The sequence below is a fragment of the Saxophila tyrrhenica genome, assembly GCF_035928015.1.
Source record: "Saxophila tyrrhenica strain CCFEE 5935 chromosome Unknown scaffold_14, whole genome shotgun sequence".
Lineage (NCBI taxonomy): Eukaryota > Fungi > Ascomycota > Dothideomycetes > Mycosphaerellales > Extremaceae > Saxophila > Saxophila tyrrhenica.
Window position 1 is genome coordinate 631,147 of NW_027041746.1, and position 22,383 is coordinate 653,529.

The 22,383-nt window shown below is 54.3% G+C and overlaps 11 protein-coding genes across 11 annotated transcripts; 3 read left to right on the top strand and 8 right to left on the bottom strand.

Moving 5' to 3' along the window:
* Positions 1-377: 377 nt before the first annotated feature.
* On the top strand, positions 378-704 carry LTR77_008578 (uncharacterized protein; the record flags this gene model as incomplete). Its single annotated transcript, XM_064805810.1, has 2 exons — positions 378-489; positions 544-704. The coding sequence occupies 2 exons, from the start codon at positions 378-380 to the stop codon at positions 702-704; spliced, it is 273 nt and encodes a 90-aa protein (XP_064656270.1).
* A 990-nt stretch (positions 705-1,694) lies between these two features.
* Positions 1,695-2,164, bottom strand: LTR77_008579 (uncharacterized protein; the record flags this gene model as incomplete). The annotated part of the gene is made up of 4 exons (XM_064805811.1): positions 1,695-1,759; positions 1,816-1,842; positions 1,895-1,918; positions 1,975-2,164. 4 exons carry the CDS (start codon positions 2,162-2,164, stop codon positions 1,695-1,697), a joined length of 306 nt encoding a protein of 101 aa, XP_064656271.1.
* A 1,249-nt stretch (positions 2,165-3,413) lies between these two features.
* Positions 3,414-4,824, bottom strand: LTR77_008580 (uncharacterized protein; the record flags this gene model as incomplete). Its single annotated transcript, XM_064805812.1, is given in 2 exon segments — positions 3,414-3,434; positions 3,454-4,824. 2 exon segments carry the CDS (start codon positions 4,822-4,824, stop codon positions 3,414-3,416), a joined length of 1,392 nt encoding a protein of 463 aa, XP_064656272.1.
* Positions 4,825-5,896: 1,072 nt separating this feature from the next.
* On the bottom strand, positions 5,897-6,625 carry LTR77_008581 (uncharacterized protein; the record flags this gene model as incomplete). The annotated part of the gene is made up of 2 exons (XM_064805813.1): positions 5,897-6,403; positions 6,464-6,625. 2 exons carry the CDS (start codon positions 6,623-6,625, stop codon positions 5,897-5,899), a joined length of 669 nt encoding a protein of 222 aa, XP_064656273.1.
* Positions 6,626-7,259: 634 nt separating this feature from the next.
* On the top strand, positions 7,260-8,528 carry LTR77_008582 (uncharacterized protein; the record flags this gene model as incomplete). Its single annotated transcript, XM_064805814.1, has 2 exons — positions 7,260-8,485; positions 8,513-8,528. 2 exons carry the CDS (start codon positions 7,260-7,262, stop codon positions 8,526-8,528), a joined length of 1,242 nt encoding a protein of 413 aa, XP_064656274.1.
* Positions 8,529-9,042: 514 nt separating this feature from the next.
* Positions 9,043-10,589, bottom strand: STE3 (a-factor receptor; the record flags this gene model as incomplete). Its single annotated transcript, XM_064805815.1, has 2 exons — positions 9,043-9,917; positions 9,977-10,589. The coding sequence occupies 2 exons, from the start codon at positions 10,587-10,589 to the stop codon at positions 9,043-9,045; spliced, it is 1,488 nt and encodes a 495-aa protein (XP_064656275.1).
* A 974-nt stretch (positions 10,590-11,563) lies between these two features.
* Positions 11,564-12,598, bottom strand: LTR77_008584 (uncharacterized protein; the record flags this gene model as incomplete). Its single annotated transcript, XM_064805816.1, has 3 exons — positions 11,564-11,989; positions 12,045-12,252; positions 12,312-12,598. 3 exons carry the CDS (start codon positions 12,596-12,598, stop codon positions 11,564-11,566), a joined length of 921 nt encoding a protein of 306 aa, XP_064656276.1.
* A 685-nt stretch (positions 12,599-13,283) lies between these two features.
* LTR77_008585 (uncharacterized protein) lies at positions 13,284-14,024 on the top strand (the record flags this gene model as incomplete). Its single annotated transcript, XM_064805817.1, has 1 exon — positions 13,284-14,024. One exon carries the CDS (start codon positions 13,284-13,286, stop codon positions 14,022-14,024), a length of 741 nt encoding a protein of 246 aa, XP_064656277.1.
* Positions 14,025-14,717: 693 nt separating this feature from the next.
* LTR77_008586 (uncharacterized protein) lies at positions 14,718-16,361 on the bottom strand (the record flags this gene model as incomplete). The annotated part of the gene is made up of 1 exon (XM_064805818.1): positions 14,718-16,361. The coding sequence occupies one exon, from the start codon at positions 16,359-16,361 to the stop codon at positions 14,718-14,720; it is 1,644 nt and encodes a 547-aa protein (XP_064656278.1).
* Positions 16,362-17,288: 927 nt separating this feature from the next.
* Positions 17,289-18,071, bottom strand: LTR77_008587 (uncharacterized protein; the record flags this gene model as incomplete). Its single annotated transcript, XM_064805819.1, has 2 exons — positions 17,289-17,957; positions 18,006-18,071. The coding sequence occupies 2 exons, from the start codon at positions 18,069-18,071 to the stop codon at positions 17,289-17,291; spliced, it is 735 nt and encodes a 244-aa protein (XP_064656279.1).
* Positions 18,072-18,319: 248 nt separating this feature from the next.
* On the bottom strand, positions 18,320-20,512 carry LTR77_008588 (uncharacterized protein; the record flags this gene model as incomplete). Its single annotated transcript, XM_064805820.1, has 2 exons — positions 18,320-20,390; positions 20,445-20,512. 2 exons carry the CDS (start codon positions 20,510-20,512, stop codon positions 18,320-18,322), a joined length of 2,139 nt encoding a protein of 712 aa, XP_064656280.1.
* Between the last annotated feature and the right edge of the window lie 1,871 nt (positions 20,513-22,383).

Here is a 22,383-nt window from a genome sequence, read left to right on the forward strand (position 1 = left end):
AGCGAGTACAGCAAGATCTACGTAACAAAACTCCTTCGGCCTCGAAGAGCCCTATCCCATGCTTAACGTTGCTTGATCTGTAGCTTGGTTTTCTTGGAAGTTGACACGACATGCTGCACATCAGGCGGGGAACTTCCTCTCTTCCCTGGTTTGTCTTCTGCGGCCGATATCCATTTGAAGACATTCGCCCGCAAAGCGAGGGAAGTGGAGCAGCAGCTCTCCTTTGCACTCGCTGGATTGGCTGGTTGCAGTTGATGAGACGGCAGCCCTATGCGATGTAACCTAACGGACCGGCCTGCTCACGCGACTTTGATAGATTCTGACTTCATCTGAATTGCGTCGTCAACCTCGCTGCACTTGGTGCCCTCAGTGACAAGATGGAGAGCTTGATGAACCGCATGTACAAGAAGAAGCAGGCTCAGCGGCCGCAGCCGCAGCAGGAGCTGGGCCCAGTAAGATCCGATTTCATGAAGAAGACTGAGTTGCAAAGTATGGCTGTCCTCGCGTGAACTTGAGCCCATGGCTAATAACGAGTACGAGCAGCCGTCAAAGAGGCAGACAGTCAGTCCATGCTCTCGAGCCAGCCGTCTTTCACAAAGGAGCAGCCGAAGAAGAAAGTGCCGCTGGCGGATACGAGGAAGGGCCGCATTCTGGATACAGCGGCAGCATTTGTCGGGTTGCCGCACGTCTGCAGCAATGAGTGATCGGGCAGTAGGATGCTTGAGCTGGCTCAAAGGCATATCTTCGGTTACAGGTGGAGACGTCGGGTTGGAATGATAGCAGGATGGAAAAGTGCGTAAGAAGAGGGCAGGTGACGGGAATCCGGAGCTCAGATGAGAGGCGTTTGAGAGAGGAAAGGTCGTCACATTTGAAACCAATGTGCATTTTCCAAAGCGCATGTCATGTATAGTACCAAAATCGACGACACTGCAGCAAACCCATCTCTCCCCTCCGATCGGCCTCTCTTGACCTACTCCCCCATCCCATCCTCTGGACTCTCGCGGGTGCGGCTTGCTTAAAGCTGCGAGTAGACAATGCATCAGCGATTCATTCTCCGTGACATCGTACGTCGAGCACTTTCACAAGGAAATGTCGGGCAGTGTGACATCGGGGAGTGTGATGCTCGGGTCAACCCATAAGGCTGTCAGCCCGACATCGATCCCGGGGGAAGTCAGGAAGGGCTTACGCTGATGTTGCCAATCTGTGAAGAGTGTTAGCAAGTGAGTCTGTGGATGTAGAGGATAGTGGGACTGACGCTGTTGTTGTTTCCGTTGTTGTTTCCCGCCTTGTTGTTGGAGCCGTTCTCTTAGAGGCTGTCAGTATAGTGGACACCATGGAGCTTTTGCGCAAGAGCGCCGCAGTGCTGGAACCTACTATTTGCGCCATTGCCGTTGCCGCTTTTCTTGTTTCCTAAGATTGACACATCAGTCGCTGTTGTTGTCTGTGGCACTTGTGCCCATGGTCGTGGTGGTGCGAGTCCGATGGCCTGTAATCATCCATGTTCGACTTGACTTCGACCTTGGTCTCACTTCCACTCTGACCTCACTTCTACTCTGCGAGGCGACTCTGGCCCGGAACCCGAATATTCTCGAAAGATTCTTTCCGGTCCAGATACATGGGGATGTCACATACCGTTTGCGCCATTGCCTAGTACTCATGTCAGCCTTGTGTCGGGAGAGAGGAAGAGAGAAAGTCTACAACTCACCATTGCCAGCAGAATTGTTGTTGCCGGCCTTGTTGTTGTTCCCAGCCTTGTTCGCTGTGATTGAAGAGTCAGCAGGTGTATTGTAAACATCTTTAGCCTTCTATACATACCATTGCCGTTGCCCTTTGCGGAGTTCCCTTGGGAAAGCCATTAGCAACTCGATCAACAGATCAGCTCTATCTAACGCACCGTTGGCGCCGTTCCCCTTGTTGCCTAACGATCAGTGTTAGCGACAGGGCATTCTGCAGCCTCACGAGAAGCACTCCTACCATTCCCCGCAGCAGGATCGTTGTCGTCCTCGCTGTTCATGCCGAGCAGACCGCCCACACCCTTCAAGAGCTGCCTCTCAACAACGTGCGGCTCTGCAGCAGCAACGGCAGCTGGGACGGGCAGAGGGCTGGCGACGACCGAGGACATGAGGACTGCCGCGAAGGCAGCGTAGACGGCGGAGGTGCGCATATTGATTGGGGTGTGGAAGTTGTTGGGACGGGGTGGTAGAAGATGTTTTGGTTTTGAAGAATGTTAGGCTAGAAGTGAATGAATGGTGGAACGAATGGTCTTGCAGAATGCTTTGTTGAGAGAAGGTCTGAGGGACAGGATAAGGGTGGTATTTGAGAGTGTCGAAGTCAGTATACTCACGCTAGACTGGCATTGCGTCTGTGGCACGAGGACTCCTACAAGCACAAATGAGTTGCTCAGGGGCCCACGCACGTATGTTCGATCCATGGTTGCGCCGTCGCGAGATGCCAAAGCATGATTTGCCCTCGCGCTCGTGCGTGCGAAGATGCTCATACCGGAGTCGGACTAAAGCGACTAGGTGGACGGATCCGGTGGAGTGATGGTATGAAGCTTGATGGAGATCGACGCTCCTGACCCGGTAGTTGCGCGGATCACAACCAGATGGTGGGTTCATATTACATCCATATCTGGCAAGGCTGCTCGTGGAGAATGCTCCGGGTAGATTGGTGCTATAGGGATAGCGTGTCGTGCTTTGAAACGACAGCCTCGGCAAGAGAAAGGAATTAGGAATTGTGGAATCAGAGATGAAGCCGAAAAAGGGGAGCGACGTCAGGCGAGCCACCCAGCATTCCGATTGCTCGGGATTTGGAAACGCCTTCATCTGCATTGAGACGACTTGGCTTTCTTGGGAAAGAGCACAAAGTCCAAGCGCGATTGTTATTTCAACTTCATCTTCCAAACTAACCGGGAAGGCGTGGGACCGGCGTCTGCTCCGGCCTTTTCATGCTGCAGAATCATTCTTCAGACTCAATGATCGGCGCTACAGAAACGTCTCTCGGTCTTAATTGATTGATCTCACGTGCTGCAGACTCATACTGTTTGCTGTCTAGAATCAACGTCTTCCCGTCTTTGGCTTCGTCGGAGGTGGAGTCCACTCCCATGAACTATATGGTAAAGCTACCGATAAAAGTCAACCACTTGGTAGATAAATGGCGAAAGCGGACATGTCCAGAGCCGGTGGCGGCCAACAAGTCACAGCCACCTCATCGTAGTAATCCATGGATGGTAATGAACGCGGCTTGCAGTAGTATACACGGCTGTGTGCTTCACTATATCGAACCCACGGAGCTTAGGCTGATTCAATACTGCTCGCAGAGTCATCCGAACGCCTTCGACGTCAGAGAACCATACAACTTGAGCCGCAGAGTCATCTGCTCCAACACTCAACACTGCTCGGCCTGCTATTCGTTCATCGGGCATAGCCTGCTGACTGTCAGTAACCGGCATACTTCGCCATCGAACGGAGAAGACCCACGCTTTATCGGAGGCTCATCCAAAACCTTGTTCGGCGTGGCAAGGATCGCAGCTCCCGCAATCAGAATAGAGTTCTCCGTGAGCAGGAAGTCCGTCAAATCCAGGCCAGGCGTCAGGTAGTTCCAGCACACTTGCTTCAGGTTCAACCTCGAAGGTCTTCCAGGGCCCTTGTGCGAGAGAGCATCCACAAGCAAAGCGAAGCCGAGAGGGTTGTAGAGCGTCCCTTCATGCGTGTAGAACGAACCACCTGGGCTGCCGTTCGGGCACACTTTCTGCACTTCGTTGTTCGTGACACCCTTCCCTCGAGCGTCGTTCAGGAAAGCAGATGCGCCACGACCCTGTTGAGGTTCGACGATCTCATCGAAGAAGCCGGAGTATACGGTCGTAGTGGGCACGTAAGCCGAGTCGCCGCCGTTAGCGCGCAGAGTGGTGATGAAGTTGCTGTTGTACTCCTGCTGGAGCACAGACGGGGGCAGAGGCTCGCCTGCATCGATGAGGTCAGCCAGGATGGTCCCGTGGAAGTCTGGCGAGAATGCAACGAGATCTGTCACTCGGCTACGAGTCGACGGCCAGTACTTGAACGCCCACTGCGCATCGATACCGCCCTGCGACCAGGTGACGACTGCGACCTTGCGATGGTTGGAGATGCCGTAGATGTAGTTGACTGCATAGGCGACGTATTCGGCATTGACCTGTGCATCATCCAGGAGGAAGTCTGGGATGTTCAGCCAGACTGGATCTGCGATGTTCGAGCCTTGGAGGAGCGGGATGTAGCTGCCGATGAAAGTCGTGTATCCAGTGTCGCCTGTGCCTGGGACCAGGATAGCAGGCTGTGGCGCTCCTCGCCTGCCGTATTGGAAGGTGGGAGGGATGTAGATGGCAGCGCGCAGCTGTTGTTCGGTCAAGCTGTAAGGCGCATCATTGCGGCGTGCTTTGGGAAAAGCCGCGGGACTGGGATCTCTTGGGTTGTTGTTGTTGTCGCTGTTCTGCCCTGTAAGAACTCCTTGCACGAAGTTGAAGGCATCAGGGACGTTGGAGGGTGTCAATCCCGCTTCCACGAGATCTGCTGCAACCTCGATGATGGTGTTGGAAGTGGCCTGGGCTTCGATGACTGATGATATCCTGCTGGATGCTTCTGCGACTGACGAAGGGCGCAGCACCAAAGCACTCGCGGCGCTCAAGGTGTCAGCGAGATCCTCGAGTACACCCTCGACAAGCGGCAGATCACCGACAAGACCGTCGACGACACCGCCAACGAGGCCTTGGGGTTCGGGCTCAGGTTGTGGTGCCGCGAAGCCGGCAGTGAGCAGCAAAGCGAACGAAAGAAAGGAAGAAGCGAAAGACATTGTAGCGAATGTTGTGGGTGGCGAAGATCACTGTCAATGACCAACCTGTGCGTGAAGAGAAGCGTGCGAACATGGCAGCCGCCTGGATATACACCATCGTCAAGGCCTCGGTCAGGCTAGAGTCGTTGTCGCTGTCCATGGCTGTAATCTGCCGATAGTTCGTTCTTTCGAAGTGGAGGGTTTAGGGACCAAACTTCAGATTGGTGGACCCGATTTGGCTTTTGGTTAGGCTTGCTAGCGGATCGGGCATTGCGATCGACAAGCTGGGATTGTCGGCCGTTGCCGAGATCTCGTGCACTTGCTTCGTGCAATGTCTCGTTGCGGAAGTTGGGTTGGTTTCTACAAATAGAGCTGGTATGTCAGCGCAGACATCGAGTGCGTACTGGACAGGCGCAGAACATGGACGTAGAGGTCCATCCGGCTCATACATCCATCGTACTGTACAGAGCATTGAACGTGCTCTCCCTTGTCTTATACCATCTTGTCTCCTTCGCCACAGGCATTGGCCTCACCCCTGGATTCTAGTCCAACCACCGCCGCACATCCTACATGCAGCAAGGTGCATGAGCAGTGGAGACGCTGGGTCTTGGTCGACATCTCAAAGGACACGCGGAAGCTCATCAACCAATGGCCGCAAGCTGGTCACATAGAGAAAAAACGCGGAAAGTCACCGGACCTCGTGGCAAGCCTTCCGAATGCATCCAGAGCGATGTCCGGACACCTCCTGCAAAGTGGCCTTCCCTCGAGCCTACACTTTACGTTTACCTCAAGAAGCGAACCCCACATGGCTCGATGGGCTCAATGGCGGCCTGTCGATGCTATATACCAGCTCGGTAACGCGTTGGCATCCAAGCACCCTTTCGACAGCCTCCTGTAGCAGGTAGGACCAGATTCAGTACCTCCTGACGTTGCCGAAATCTGTTTACCTCACCTTCGAAGGGCAGGCCAGGAACCACGCTTGTCAGCCTTCGCATACCATATGCTGCAAAGAAAATCACATTAAACAGCGTTCGTCTGGCGCTTGCACTTGAACCACACTCCTGAGGAACAGTTACGAATCGCGAACTGGATCTCAAGCTGCCTTCTTGGACTCCTCGCCAATGCGCGTTCGGATGTACTCCTCATCCCAATATTCTGGATATGTCGACTTGTACCCATAGACGAATCTCCCAATGAAAGCAAACATCCACATTGCCAAGGTGTTGACAAAGCAGCTCAGATAGTCCCCGGGACACTGAACAAAGTCCGCAGGCATCCAGGCGGCCACAATGAAGACGCTGAGCTGCAGTACACTTGGCTCCACTCCAGCACGGCCGCAGTCCCACAGGTAAGTCAGGGTGTTCCGAAAGAAAGACTCCTCCATGATGAATCGTTGCGAATCGTAACGGTAGAGGATCACCAGTGGTTCCGCGCTGTCCGGGTGGTTCTCAAAGGTGTGCCAGGTGTACTTGGGGATGGTGATGTCTTGACCTGCACTGCGCTCGATGGTCTTGCCTTTGAGATACCAGAGACCACGCCCGGACTCGACGTGGAAAGTTTCGGTCTGCAGTAGATGGTAGTGCGCGACCGGGGCCATAAACTATTTGACAGAATGCGGTAAGCACTTATTAGCATCGCCGTGGGTTGTTGAAATGCTTACGCTTCGGGTTCCATCACTCCATCTGTTCCCGACCGGTATAATTTGTCTCCCAAAGTACTTGTTTGATGGTGTGTAGAACTCCATGGCAGCACGTCCATCGTCGAAGAGGACGGGATTGTCTGTCGCTATGGCGGTTCGAGGGACGTTAAGCTGGTCGAACATTGTCGCGTTTCTGAATTGCTGGTTTGGCAGGTTTAGCTGGAAATGCTGGATCCTTTAAGGTGAAAGCCCGGTGTTGTTGTGCGTGGCCTGACATGCAACACCTTGATCAGTCAGCCGCGACCTGCACTCACACCACCCATCGGGCACGACAGCATCGCACGGCGGGCATCTTGGCAAGCGATTGATGATCATATCTAATATAACTCGCAGGGCTTACCTCAGTCGTCTACATGGACCGAGCATGTGAATAGAACGGTACCCCTTTGGTACTCATGTTGTTGTACGGATAGTTGAAAGATATTCGCGAGGAGTCGCCCCGTGTTCCGACCTCAGCCCCCCAAAGGCTGTCAGCGGCCGCGCTGCGGTCTTTCATGTATCATACCAAGGTATAGTATCTGGATGGAGCTGAAAGGTAGGTACGTTCCTCAGCCTCTTGCAGTATTCAATCTCGACGAATGTGACATCCGATTTACGTCATCGTCCACCTTCCCATTGGCCGCTTCCAATTTTCGTCCCTTCCTTCTGCCAATAGCCCAGCAGGCTGTATCTTCTGCCTTGTATTATCCAGATGGCGATCCGATAAGGCGACGAGTCAGTGCCGTGGCACATTGAGGGTTCGCAACAACATACAAACATGCAGCAGTCTTCCGACGACCAACAATACCCGCCACCACGCAGCGAGCATTTCGAGAAGGAGTACGAACCGTTCCGCAACAACGTTGCTCTTCAGATCAACGATGAGGAAGTCACTGGACCCATCGCCTTCTTCAATCCGACCCGCGCCGGCTTCACCTACACAGGCTCCGTGGTCCATAAGGTGGACTCGCAGGGCTCCGAATTCGTCGCACAGGAAGGCGAAGTAGAATCGGAGGACGGCGTCCTCGCGACCAGGGTCGAATATGCATGGAGTTCTCGCAACAACCGGAAGGGCCGGCACGCTCTCGCAATCCACGAGTATTATCCAAATCGCGCAGGAAACGAAAAGAAATCATCCTCGCCACTAACTGGCCGACAAGCGATTGGGAGCGGGATATGGCGAATGCTCACCAGCTTTCCGTGGTATGACGTTAGCTGGGTCAATGCAATGGGGTTTTTTACTGGCTGTCTCGCGCTACTGGTCAACGCATTCCTGTCCTTTCTGCCTTATGCGAAGCCCGACCTCGGACAGCCGTCTTGGATCATCTACGTCGAAGCAAGCCTAACTCTTATCGGCTCTGGCTTCTTCGCCTTCTCCAGCTTCCTAGGTTTCGGTGAGGCAGTCAATGCACAGCGACGAGGCTGCTTCGGCTGGAAAGCGGAACAAATATCATTTGCCGACCAGATGGATACTTCGGTGGAAGAGGGTGCCGTCACCCGGCTTGTACCCGTTGGAACATGTGAGCACCACCATAGCAGGGAGTCTCACACGTTCAGCTACGAAGCGACTTCTTCCCAAGCGGATGGCGAGCCTGCCGATCGTCAACAGCTGGCTATAACACAGCCAGTCCCAGTTGATATTTGGAGATGGCTCCCAACCAAGCACGCGCTTCGCAACCACCTCGTCTATGAAATAGGATTTCTTGCGAGCGCGGTTCTGTTTGGCAGTTCGCTGGTCTACTGCGCGGCTTCAATAGCAACGTTCGTCACCTCCATCATGTCGGAGAGTATCCCACATTGGATTCGCATCCCACAAATCATCGGCGCTACTGGCTTCATCCTGGCTTCCATCTGCCTCATGATTGAGAACCAGACGTACTGGACCATTCCAGAGCCTCGCTCAATCGGCTGGAACATCAACTGTTGCATCATGGTGGGAAGCATTGGGCTTCTTCTCAGCGCCATATTCGGTCTCTTGGAACCTGCAGACTGGGCATCGTATCAGTTTGGCTGCAGTTACTTTTGGAGTAGGTGGGCTGGCATCTAAACGAACGATACATTACTGACTGGCTACGAGGCTCTTGGGCCCTGCTCGTTGGCAGTGTGTTGCAGTGGTACGAAGCTTTGGACAAATACCCGGTCTGGCATTCGAAGGAGGCTGGATGATGCCCATGCCGTATGCTTTTATTCTCTTCCCAAAACGTGACGACCGGTCTACCGTACGCCCAGCAGCTATTGTTTTATCCTCATTGCCGCATCAGTCGTTACTCATATGCGACCCTATCGTTCGGCAAATATGACTGGGTTGCGCCCGCCGTGAGCCTCTGCGGACATCTGTCGGCATTGGATGGTTGAGAGTGGGCGTGGAGAACAATATGCGGCAGCATGGCACTGATGGCAAAATCAGAACGGGGGCTCGTGGGTACGCACGCGACAGAAGAACGTATGGATATGACTATGCAATCAAAGGCACCACACATTTATGTACCACCCACTGTGCCCGATGGCGTCGACTGAGCATCATCTATGCTGGAAAAACCCGTGGCTGACCGCAAGACCACTTACAACCCAACTTCGCTTGCCTGCCGCACCTCCGTCCTCACCACCATCTCATCGGGGCTTATGCTTCGAACCTGTTGCGACATGGAGTCGGATCTTACTGCAGAGCTGATAGTCGACAGCACCGAGCTTTGCTGTAGGCTCAAATTCGGTGGCGCTGCTGGAGGTGTTTGCCGTTGCCCAGCCTTGCCAAATTGGAGCAAAGCCGAGAAGCTGGTTAACAAGGAGGCAGGACTCCATTGCCGACCCTTCTTTTTGAAAGCAGCCTGAGATGCTTGCGGGTTGGCGTTGTTGGCCTTCTCATCAGCGGTCTCGGCCTCATCAATCGTGTCCAGAAATGTCCTGCTTTTCGGCGACAGTGGCTCTACAGCCGACGCACCCCGCGAGCCTGATGTAAATGAGGACGCCGAACTCTTACGCTTAAAGAGCATCTTCGCTTTGCTGCTGAACGAGCTGGTGGAAGCCGGAGTGGCGGCACGAGGGCCAGACTTCAAGCTCGGGAACACTCTGCCCAGGCCGAGCGCGACCAAAGCAGTGCGATATGTTGATATGGCGTCGCGCCCAAAGCCGAAGAAGATGAAGACTACGAGGGCGGAAGCCAGCCAGATCCAACGATCGTAGAGGATTGCGCCATGACTGGGAACCATGACGAGCTCGTTCCAAGCCTCCGCCCGGTGCACGTAGCTCCAGCTGTAGGCCTTCCGGCCAAGTCTTGCTGCGTTGACGCTCATGTTATAGCATTGAACAGGGAGGCTGCCGAGGATCCAGATGGTGCAGATGAGGTAGAGGCGTAGGAAGCGGGATTTGTTGGTGTTTCTGCTGGCGAGGATTGCGTTGAAGGAGAGGCGGTATTGGTAGAGACGGATGATGATCAAGACTGGAGATGACAATGTTAGCTCAAGGATTTAATGTAACCCCTGACGGCTGAGTACTCACCTGCAAAGTAGACGTCGAGAATAGTCCATAGCAGCGGATGTAAGATCATGATCGGAATCGATGGCCAGCTGGTACTGGCAGCCGGTGCACAGCCAGAGATGCCATAGACGTAGTATCGTCGACTCTGCACCACGTAATGCAAGAGCATCTGCAGCAATGGGAACCCGACGCAGCAAATCAAGTCGACGATGCCACTCCACTGCTTCTGCGCCTTTGTCTGGACGAAAATTGCGCGGTCGGTATCCATGACCGCTGCCAATGCTCGGAGAATGCAGGCGAACGAGGCAGGCACGGCCACCTGAGCCGCAACCTGGAGCTTGATCTGGACATCGCAGTATCCGGTACCACTGAACCATGAGGGGATGTCGTCGGAGGGCCAGATGATCGCGTTGGTGAAGGTGAAGAGCAGTAGCATGATCAGCCAAGCCACCAGGGCAGTGGCTCCGATATTGCGGTTGCGTGCGTGCCAGAACATTGGCGGTATGATGAGGAGCATGAGGAAGAAGCTGACGAGTGCCAGGGCGACGGCGGAGGCGTAGACGCCAGTGCTCGTGGATGCGGTTTTGGACGATTCGGCAGGCTTTCCGGCCATTGTGAGGTTGACGACTGCCATGGTGTTCTATGACTGAGTATCGATGGTGCAAGAGGTCGTCTCCGCTCTTGATTTGTATGCTCGCTTCGTTCTTTCGATATCAGACTCCGTGATACTGGGAAGCAATTGATCTTGGAGAAGAACGAAACGACAGCAAGCAGAACAAGTGCAAGAAGATAGGAAGCTGCAGCACATGTACAACTCCTGAGGTGTAGCAATAGCAGAACAGTCAATAGGCCGCCATCAATGAGCGTCGCCGTCAATAAGAGAGGTCCTCAATGGTGTCCAGGGTAAATACAGAGTTCGTGGTGACAACAGTGCAGGGACATGGCCCACCTGGAGAAGGGCTCTAGAGCCATGTCTCATGGTGGAAGAGTAGCAGAGAGAGGTGGCTCGACGTGCCTTGATACCAGCACATGCCTCGTGGCACGTCGTGGCTCTGAAATCATACTTCCCCATTCGTGCTTCAATAGGAGAAACATGACCGTGTCAATAGCGAAGTTGAGACTGTTATTGTCGGCTACCGGACACGCATCGTATTGCAACTGAGATCAGCAAGACTTAGAAAGATCGTTCCGGACGCTCATGTGTGTAGTCAATGATGGATGATTGAGAAGAAAATGAGTTGTCGTCGTGATAGGCTTTGGAGTCTGAGCTCGGACCACCGCGATGGATCTAAGCGGGCAACAACACCTCATGCACATGTTGCTACCTGACCTTATTTCTTTGCATTATCTCCACGACGCTGGCTGTATCCGGAACACTGCGAGGAGGTCACACTTGATTAAGCCTTGCATTGAACGGTCGGGCGACGATGTAGGAGATGCGTGTATCAAAGACATTGTGATCGCAAACTCTGCTGTGAAACATGCTGCCTGATTCTATACTCTCTGATCCGACTTCCCAGCTCCTACATCGAATGTATAGAGCAGAAGTCTGACAAACTGCACCAAAGCCAACTGGCAGTATCGGTGATACCAAGACAGTACTTTGGGTCATGCGACCACCGACCAAAGACAAGAAACCAAGCAAGCTTTGACATCTTGATTCTTATCATGCTCCTTGAACTCCAGGGCAGCGGAATCGATGCCCTTGCTGTACCTGGCGTCCCAAACAAAGGCCTTGGCTGGTGTAGATTGCTGAGATTGCTGAGCCTGCAGGGACTGATTTGTATTGGCCGGGAAGTTCGTTGGCTTGCCTTCGCCATAACGCCTAGCATCTTGAAATTGCTGTGCCGAGGGTGCCGGCGCGGCGGCGGTACCGCCGGGCAGCGGGTCGGTAGATTGCTGAGACTGGCGGCTGGCAGCGAAGCCCCTGCCCATGGCCACGAGCCTCTCGTCACGTGCGGGCTCGGCATTGCTCAAGGGGCCAAGGGAGGCCAATTTGCTCTTGCGGTCAGATTGGGTGGGATTTGAAGGGAACTTCTCACGACATGTCAGCAAGCATGATCATTGGGAGGGACGACTGGTCACTCACCCCAGCGGCAACGGCAGGAGCAGGACGGAGAGCCAGCTGCGTATGCGCGGTCGATGCAGCAGAACTGAGCGTTTGCTGAGATTTTGGAACCAGCGTCTGGCTGGGGATTGCTGGTGAGGCCTGAGGCTGGGCCAGACCTGGTTCGATGTCTTCGAAGAAGTCGATGTCTTCGAAGTAGAATTTATTTGTATTTCCGAGGCGCACGATCCTACATTGATAGCGTTAGCATATGGCGCATGTTTTAGTAGGTAGAGGGTCATCGCTCACTTCTTGTCCGGCGCGCATACATCCACCATCCGACGTGGTGGCGGCTTCAGTCCTTTGGACGCAGCTTCCCTGACCCATTCCTGCATGTAGGTGTCAAGATGGGCGGGTTGCTGATGGGATTGCTGATAGGATTGCTGGGCCGCTTGTCGCGCTGCTTGCGCTGCTGCGGCCTCTTGCGCTGCTTGTTGCTGGCGCTGGATTTCTCGTTGATGCTGTAATTGCTGGATTTTGGCTTGATGCAAGGCGATTTCGCGGTCGACTGCATCGGGGGGTCTGTTGTCCGACATGGTGGGCTCGCTGCTTCAAAGGCAAGCAGAGAGTACTCGGACGATGTGTGGTGAGCAGTAGGTGGAAGACGCGAAGCAGTGATATGAGAATTTCGAAAACGAAAACGCGCTAGTGGTGCGCGTGGCAACGTCACTACATTCGCGCTCCCTCACGCGCTCCTGTACACCAGCTTTTTTCTTCCGACATACCTTACCAACCAGTACACACGAGATATGGCGTACAACAGCAGGTTCACGGGCATTTGCTTTCCGTGAACCGTCGACGGTAACTATGATGTATGCGGTGCTTCTTTCCAAACCATCGAGAACAGAGAGCTGACCTACCTCGTAGTGTGATATGAGAATCAATGGCTCTCCTTGCAGTCAATGCCAGGACAAGGTCAGGAATCGTGGCCAGCGCTGCGTGTGTAGTGGCACCACCAAGACAATCCAGGAATACCAGAGAGACGCAGAATTAGACAGGCAGAGGAGCCTGGCGAAGGTCAATCAACAGAGATCTGGAACGGGCAACGCTGTGCAGCATCAGCAAGCAATCAACGCCCCAGGATATGGCCAGCAGTATCCGCCACAGCAGCCGATGGTTCAATACCCACCACAGCCGCCGATGGCTCAATACCCACCACAGCAGCCGATGTTTCAGTACCCACCACAGCCGCCAGTGGCTCAATATCATCCTCAGCAATCAATGGCGCAGTATCCGGCATACCCACCGCCTCAAGTGCATCCAGGAATGGGCATGGCCGCTGGCTCATACGGCCAGCCGCAGTTCAACTTCGGGCACTATCCCGGCCCAGGAATGCATCACTTTGTAGGCCAAGGTTCGCCACCTGGAGAAACCACCAACCCGAGGACTCTGAAGAAGAAGGCCAGGAAGGCGAAATGGCGCGAGGCGCGCAGGCGCGAACAGGAGGGTGGCATGCGTCTTGGCAATCCCCAGCAACCGCCAATAGACGAGGACGAGCAGCGCCAGCGTCAGATGAGGAACAACCGGGAGCGCAGGCGGGAGCCCAGCGAAGACGCTGAAGTTGCAGACATGGCAAGGAATCTCAATGAGTTGCAAGCGGAAGTCAGGCGCCTTCGGGAGGAACAAGTAGCAATCCAACGCGAGGCAGAGACTAGTGGATGGATGGCGGGAGCTCAAGGCCGGGAAATCGACCCTCAATCTCACGCGCCTGAGCTCAGCATGCGGCAGAACGGACAGCTTCTCCACTGGCCCAACCGGCTAATCTATGCGGCCACCGGGACAGTCAACAGGGGTGCCATCCAGCCTATAATGGGCCACAATCAGAGGCACCAAGAATTTTGGGATGCTGATCGAGAGCCTGGGTCTGGTCCGCCTGTAATAGGCCGCAGTCAGAGGCGCCAAGACCTCTGGGATGCTGAGGAGGAAATGTCCCTCAGTCCGATACCGGACCCTCGAGGTTGATGCGGAGGCCCGGTGTCCTGCTTGGACAATGCCTCATGGCAGCAGCGATGGCAAGTTATGAAGCGGGTTAGACTTGACGAGCCATGGTATTTGGTCTTGCGACTTGAATACTGGCTCGGTCAGAGCGATGTCATCATTCTGCCTGGTATGGCATCTGGTCTCACGAATCTGATACTGACTTGGTCGGAGTGGACTGGAGGAGGATCATGGCCTGGTGTCTGGTCTTGCGACGTAGACACTGGCTTACGCGGAGTGGTGGTGGAGGATCATGGCCTGGTGTCTGGTCTTGCGACGTAGACACTGCCTTATGCGGAGTGGTGGTGGAGGATTGTAATGGCCTGGTGTCTGGTCCCGGGACTTTGATACTGGCTCGTTCGGAGTGGTGTGGGCGGCTATAGTGTAGCAGGCGTATCGAATAACCCCTACGTCAGACCTCAACGCTCGTCCTCGTAGTCGTGAAGCTGAAATGCACACATGATCGCTGGGGACAGTTCAGATGGAACGCCCTGAGCGAGGGGAGGTACAAACAAAGCACGGCCTGCCAAGCGGGACCTTTCCAATCCCGGTCTAAGGCATCCCGTCCGTTGCCGAAGGAGCAGACATCACGACCAATGTGCTGTGTTTCCTTTATGAGTACTTGAACTGCAGATCACCCCCGACCGTCCCCAACATATACGCGCAATACTGCTCGTGTCACCTGAACAACCCGTGAACAAACCCGCAGAGCAGCAAGGGCACCACCGCAATGAACCAGAAGACCCAAACAATACCCACCGCCACATACACCCTCATCATTCCCACCCAAGAGCCGTAGATACCCTGCTGGCTTGCACCGGCTTCTTCAACAGACCGCGCCAACTGCAGAGCTACCTGGTTGTTGATCTTGTCCCAGGTGGTGTCGAGCGCTTGCTGCCGGGCCTTGACGGCCATGTGCGCGCGGAGAGCAGTGTCATTAGCCAGTTGATGTGCATACTTGACGAAAGTATCTCGGTCATGTGGCGCCACGAGGTAGCCAGATGCACCATTCTTCACGGTCTCCGACGGCCCTCCCTCATCTCGGGCGATGACCGGCACGCCAGAAGCCATGGACTCGAGCACAACCAGCCCGAAGGTCTCGGTAATCGAGCAGTGCAAGAAGACGTCTGCGCTGGCATATGCACGGGCTAGAAATGTCCCACGCAGAAACCCCGTAAAGATGACGTGGTCTGACAGGTCTTTGAAATAGTTGCGGACTTCTCCATCGACGGTAGGGTTTTTGTTACCACCCACTATCAGCAACTTGAACGCGAGCCCGCTTTCTTTGAGTTGATATGCCGTCTGAGCAAGAAACTCGAAGCCTTTCTCGGGAGCTAATCGAGAAATGCAACAGAAGATGATCTCGCCGTTCGGAGCGATTTCTTTCCGGTAGGCCTCATCCCGTCGTCCAGGATTGAACAAGTCAGTGTCAACGCCTCGACCAAGGTGGACCATCTTATGCGCAGGAGCGCCGGCGCCTTCCATGTATTTGCGAACATATGCTGATGGATAGAAGATGGTCTGGACCGCGACCATCCTGAAGAGATGTCCCTGGACTATTTGAAGAAGGAAGACCGCGTATCGATCGATGGGAGGTGCGAACAAGATTGTGCTGTATGCAGAAAGGTCGGTCTGAAAGTTCAACAGCGTTGGCGGTGGATGATCAAGCTGGCCAAGCTGGACCAAAAACTGGAAGCCGACGGAAGCCGGACTTGCGAGATAGATGATGTCGGGTTTGAAAGTCTTCTCGTAGACCACGCCGAGCCGGAACGGATATGCCACAGTCAAATCTGGATTGTACGGCAACGGATACCCCTGGAGACGAAACTCTGGATTCTGTCGGCTGAGGTTCGATGGCTCCAACTTCCCTTTATTACCATGGCCACGCTTGCTGCGGGTCAGGATTGGTGTCCTCGCCGACTGGGACGGAGCCTGACTGGTCGCCCGTGTATGCGGCAGCTGATACTGTTCGTCTCGTTCGTGATGCCACAGCCAGGCTCCACCGAGAGCTCTCGATCCAAGCGACGAGGATTTCTTCTCAATTTCACGCACCCAGTCTTTGTTGACGATGGGACTACGATCTCGCCACACCTCATTGCTGTTGATCGGCTGGCCTTTGTAATAAGGTGCGCACGTCGCAACAAGTACACCGTTGTTGCGGAGGTAGTCCACAAGACTCTGTGTCGTTCTGGAAACGCCATTGACGGGACCAAGCGATTCTGTGGCGAGTAGGACCTTCTTGCCTACCAAGCTGGCAGGGAAGTCCGAGGAGGGCGACGTTTGCGTCTTCGGCGGCCTTTCAATGGTCATCGTCGGTGCCATTGTGCTGGATCTCAGCTTGATGCGCGACTTGCTTTGCGAGCCCAACGAGCCCGTTTGGCTCTCCAGACGAGCTATATCATGTTCGTTTGTTCGTCGAGAGGACGGAGAGAAGAAACGAAGGTGGGCGAGGCATGGGAGACATTTGATGCTTGCGAGAGTCACCCGATGCTGACACAAAAGGGTCGCGTTGAGCAAGACGTTTTTGAGCCAACGAGAACGTGCATCACGATCCTCATCGCAGGTAACAGTATCACTAGGTTTGAACCACCCGTTGATAGCGCATTCGAGGAACTATGGCAGCGTTGTCAGCGCCCTGTGGTCGAGGCATGTGGAAGACAGCTGAGAGTTGGAATGGACAACCCGCAACGACGTGGGAAAGCCCGTGCTGCAGCTTGCGATTTGATTGGCGCGCATTCCTTTCTACACCTCACACCAGGAACGCTCTCGACAACCTTCCACATGCAATGGCAACCCACACAAGGACCGCAAGGCTGGATCATTGGTCCCGATTGTGCCTAGCATGGCTCACTTATCGCAGCGATACCTCCAGCTGTTTGCGCGCAATACGGCTCCAGTCTCGCAACGCTCTTGCTGTCGACTTGTGGACCACTGCGTATGGAACACCCGAGGGCGACCTTCAATCACCGCTACATGATCATCAACTTCGAAGCCGTCCTCATGTCTCGTGCGCCATCGCTGACTCATTCCTACGGGTCGGCCGTAGACGCTTCACCAGGACTGAAGACACCAGGAGACATTTCGCCATTCATCAACAGTAATGTTTACTCGCTGCCTTCCATGGATATCATGGCGCTGCCGCAACCAGCGGACTCAATCACGAATGACTTTGCGAATGGACTGCTCCGTCTTCGCCAGAGACAAGTGAGCAGGATTGCTTCTACGAACTAGCTGTCGCGACCCGGCCACTCAACCCTTCTGCGGGAGAGCCGAATCCGTCGGCCCAGATGGATCACCATTCAACAATCCTTTGGCCCTTTCAGCGTTGCCTTCTAACCCCACGAGCTGCTTTGGATCACCTGGAATGATCATCTCGAAGACACTCTCCCCTCTGACCACCGTATACTCATGATACCCGCATCTCGCAATGGGCTGGACTTTTGCCAGATCGATCTTTCCATCCGTCAAGACCTCCTTGTTGATATGCACCCCAATGACTCTTCCAACAACAACATCGACAGTCCCCATCGGAGGATTCCCAGGCAGCCGAAGAGTCGTGTAGTACTTGCACTCGAACTTGATCGGACTCCGCTTCACCATCGGCACATTCACCAACTGCCCCATCTCCTTCTCCACACCTACCCGCTCAAACTCATCCACCTCCGGACCCAGCCATTCCGCGCTCGCGTTGACTGCCTCCCGTAGATCCCACGTGGCAACGTTCCAGCAGAATTCTCCCGTGTCTTCGATGTTGTTGACGCTGTCCTTGCGCTCCCGGTTCATGTCCTGATTCGCGCTGAACATGATGTATGGCGGGTCAAAGGTAAGATTGTTGAATTGACTGTATGGTGCGAGGTTGTGAACACCGTGCCGAGAGCGCGAGGAGATCCAGCCGATGGGTCGAGGGACAACGCAGGACTGATATAGTGTTAGTAAGCGATGTGGCATGCATTTTGGAGACAGTACTTTATAAGGATCTCGTGGAAGCCCATGAGGAGTCTTCCCGGGTTCATAGAATATTTCGCCTGCCATCCTGGTCCGCCGGAAGCTAAAGCGTAACGGTCTATGTGCAATCTACAACGAGGGTGGATTGTTGCAGCTATGATCCGTCTGCATGTGATGAAGTAGGTTTTAATCACATTGCGAGTGACGGGAAGCGAGGTTGCCCAACGGGGCTGGACCGGCAAATGGAAGCGGCTGTACCGCCCCGAGCTTGATGATTCTGTTCACGACGCTGAGTTGGGAGATTTGAGAGCTTCGTTTGCTACGAAAGCCCACCGCTACATAACCCTCTTAACTACAAGTCTGTTCTTCTTGCCACCCCCAAGTCTTATTTTGTGATCAGGCACTTCCGTCTTCTTCCCATTCATAGTCACAACGGCATCACTCCCAGCCTGCAGTCCAGGTAACAGTACAACACCTTTCGTCCCTTTCGGCACACACCACTCCAGCTCGTACCCATCATCCCTGACTCTCCATTTGGCAGAGAACTTGCCTAGGCCTGTCGTGAATCCCCCCTCAGCAAAATTAAGATCACCAAACTGGGGAGCGAGTCTCCATTCACTGCCGGCTCTTCCAGTGACAGACAGACCCAGCACATACTCCGTCAAAGCACTGGTGGGGCCTGTAGACCACCCGTGAGCGTGTGATGTGTACGAGCTGTCCCATTCGTAGCCTTGGTAGTTTCTGTAGCCAAAAGAGCCGTTGGTCAAGTAGCCTTCTATAAGAGTCGACTCTGTGCCGTTCGGGTTCGCCAGATACCAGCCCCAGCTGCGGCGGATGAGCTCCAGAGCACGATCAGGGGCGCCAGCGAGGAAGTGTGCTTGTATCTCGAAGGAAGATATGAAGGGGCTGATGTTGTTGGGGAGCTCGGGTGTCTCCGCGCCGAAGGGTGTCCAGTTGCCTGTAAGTCTCTCCGAGACAGATGAGGAGCGTTCCGATGTGGGAGAAAGGAGCCCAAGAGCTATGGCCATACTGTTTGCATCTTGTGGATAGACAGAAGTGCTTGTGAGATTGTCGCGGAAGGCCCCGTACGAATCGTCGTAGAAGTGGTGCAGGATGTTGCGCTTGAGCTGCGTAGCACGCTTCGCGTAGGTGGTCTGCAGGTCAACATCTCCCATCCATCCTGCAAGCTCGGCTGCCGTCGTCAAGGTCCTGTGTAGTATCACATTCGCCTCACTATAAGTTCCATAGCTATTCAGACGCGCCCAGTCTCCAGTTCCGGTGACGTTCAACAAGCCTGATTCCGGAAAAACTTTTGCATATATGTACTCCATAGCCTTCTGATACCCTTTCCAACGTCGGTTGAGGAAAGCCAAGTCGTCGGTGTACAGAACATAGTTGTACACCCCGATCATGCCCCAGCAATGGTAGGCGTCTCCGCCGGTAGAAATCAGTGGCAGTGCTGCTCGCGGCAGCTCCCCGGTTGGCGCCTGGAGGTCGTACACGCCATTTAGGGCGTTTACCACAGACTCGAGATCGCCGAGACTGTAGAAAGCTGCTCCTACAGCCACGCCCATGTCTCCGGGCCAGATTGTCCGATCTCTCTTTGCGCCATCGACGATAGCGCTGCTTCCGTTGGAAAGGGTGGCGTTGTTTGCCCATCCAGTTTCTATCGGAGGATCCCACCATCGACCGCAATCGCTCGGTGCGATGTTTGTTTGCAGCGTGTAAGCCCCAGCGAGCCAGATTCGGTTGAGCTCATCGTCAGAACAGTGGAAGTAGCCCTGGTATGCTTGGAGGTTCGGCCATGTAGGGGCGAATGCGATCTCAACTTCTACGGCTGAGATAGAGAGCGAGGTTGTACCGTTTGTCAAGAGGAAAGCTGTGAGGTACCTGAAGCTTCCTCGCAGATGCTGCAGCTCCATGGTGAAGCTGTGTTGGCCAGAGCTGGAGAACGAATCGTATATTGCGCCATCGCCACAGGCCTGATCTCCCACGCCGTGAGCAAATGGGCCGTTTGACGAGTCGCTGGCCAAGCCTATCCAGTCCTTAGCTTCAGAGAAGGCCAGTCCAAGACGTCCTGCATCGCCAGTGGTGCTGTATTTGATGGTTGCGATGCCACCCACAGCCTTGCCGAAATCATACACAACAGCACTGGCATTCTTGTGCAGATTTTGAGGGCTTGGGTAGCTTGTTGCCTTATGAATGTCCTCAAGTGGGAACGACTGCTGGGGCTCGACATTGCGGGAAGATGGCGAGAAAATGTTCTTTTCCCACGGACCCGGAAACGCCGCTTTGGTTGGGCCGGTGCATGCGACTCCCTGCCAACACGGACTGGCGACTGAGAAGGAAATGGCGGTAAAGACGAGGAGTGAAAGGCGTAGAGAAATCATTGTTTCGTTGTGCCAACTGGGAAGCAATAGAGTGCGCTCAATGGGGAAGAGAGATATTGTGGTACTGTACCTGGAGTGATGTGGTTGTATGCCAGTCGGGAAGTTGGAGAGGCGATCCGGCATGTCGTCTTCACGCATGTCGATCTCGTGGTCATATGAGGAGTGAGAGCGGGGACGCTCGCGTGCAGACGTGATGCCGAAGGCAAATCATCTCCACGATGGGACTGAGTCATCCCAATTCAATGAAAGACTCAACATGAGCCACACGAGTGCACTATTCTTGTGAGCAAGCTTCTGGTCAGTGGATGTCTGGATTTGCGGTTAGGGGAGTGCTAGTGAGCGCTGGTGTCGCTCACTGATCCATGCGAAGCCCTTGCCTACGCTTACGCCTGCCACTCGGTGCGATCGGCGGTCAAAGTCGAGGGCAAAATATCTTGCTCGCCTACTCTCATCTTCTCGTGTCTCGTTATCGCATGGCATGCCTTTAGAACCATTGCGCTCGAAGATACGTTTGAGAACGTGGTGTTCAAGTGAGAGAGGGTCCAGACCGCTTCTGCTGCGCTAACCGCTTCCGGTAACGACGGTGAGGTGGAACGTGAGGCTCGAAAGATTATGCGGATTATAATGCGTATCATAGAGCGCGTCTCCCATGAAAATGGATGCATGCACGCGAATGAAATCAACGCGCAGAGCGGAGAGCAGAAGAACTAGATGCGAAGGTGAGGGCGACGGTAGGGACGTAGAGGTTGAATTGCTCTTGGGCAGCGCAGACGCGAAGGACGGTGGGCTCCTGGTCGGAGGCCTGGCGGCGGATCAAGTAAATGCGTGGGTGAGCTGAAGCGGTCATCAGGATGGTGAACGATAGTCAATGGCTTCGGGAGTGTGCTAGTTGATGGCCAGAAGACAGACATATTTGATGCCATGAGGGTCCTGCTGCGCTGGTATCAGAGAGGTGTGGTTCATCTTCCCCATGCAGACAATCCTCGTTCGCGGGACTGCGAGGCTCCAAGCCGCTGTCAAAAGTCTTCTTTCTTTGGAGGATATGACTGGCATGTGATCGGCCTCAGAGGGCGTTCGCGGTTGAGACACCATGAATGACAGGTGGCAGTTGGCGTTCGTAGTGGATGCACAGCACATGCATATGTCTGGACATTAGTGAGAGGTGGCAGCGCTTCCAGCATGGGTTCGGAAAAGTATAGAAAAGTGTCAGGAGAGAGTGCTCGCAGTGACCGTCCATTATCTTTTGGCAGACCTCACATGGGTTTCGAGGCTGAAAATCTACCGGCTGTCAGACGCTGATGGTGCATATAATAATGGGCCAAGCAGTACGATCATAGGAGCGTCATGAGAACGAGAACGTGCAGTCCTGTGCTACGATTCATATGGCTACCAGAACTCAGACACACACGACATTCGATCGTCTGTCCTCGTCTCCCACCATTATGGCCCCAAGCTGTATACACCCTCTAGCTGGCTTAGGAGTCTTGGGAATGGTCTTAAAGCCCTGCTTATGAGCCCAACCATGTCTTCGCAGAGTATCCTCGTCGATACCGGTGTACAAATTCCATCCCGAGACTTCAGTAGCCCCGTTCCAGCTAACGTAGCTCCGGATCTTACTCCCTTTGATATCCTTCTTATCCGTCTCGACCATCTCTTCGACCAGGATCGGTCCCCATGACCCCGGAGTCGCCCGCCAAACATGCTTGAACGCACGGAAGCTGTGCACATATCCGTCCAGCCCAAAGCGTGCTTACCATCGGAAATCGTTGCTATCACCTCCTGGGCCAAACTCGGCTGTAATGGGCAGCTCACCGTACCCTATGAACGAGTTTCTATTTTCAAAGATGTAGCCGTCGGCTAATGGTCGACCATTTCCAGTTGTGTTCAAGGTTGGAGGATGTATCGGTGACGATTTGAATACACGATACGGCCATGCCTTCCCATCTCCAGGGTCGACGGTCTCCACGTATGCTGAGCTTGGTATTAGGTTCTCACGATGGACGTGATGG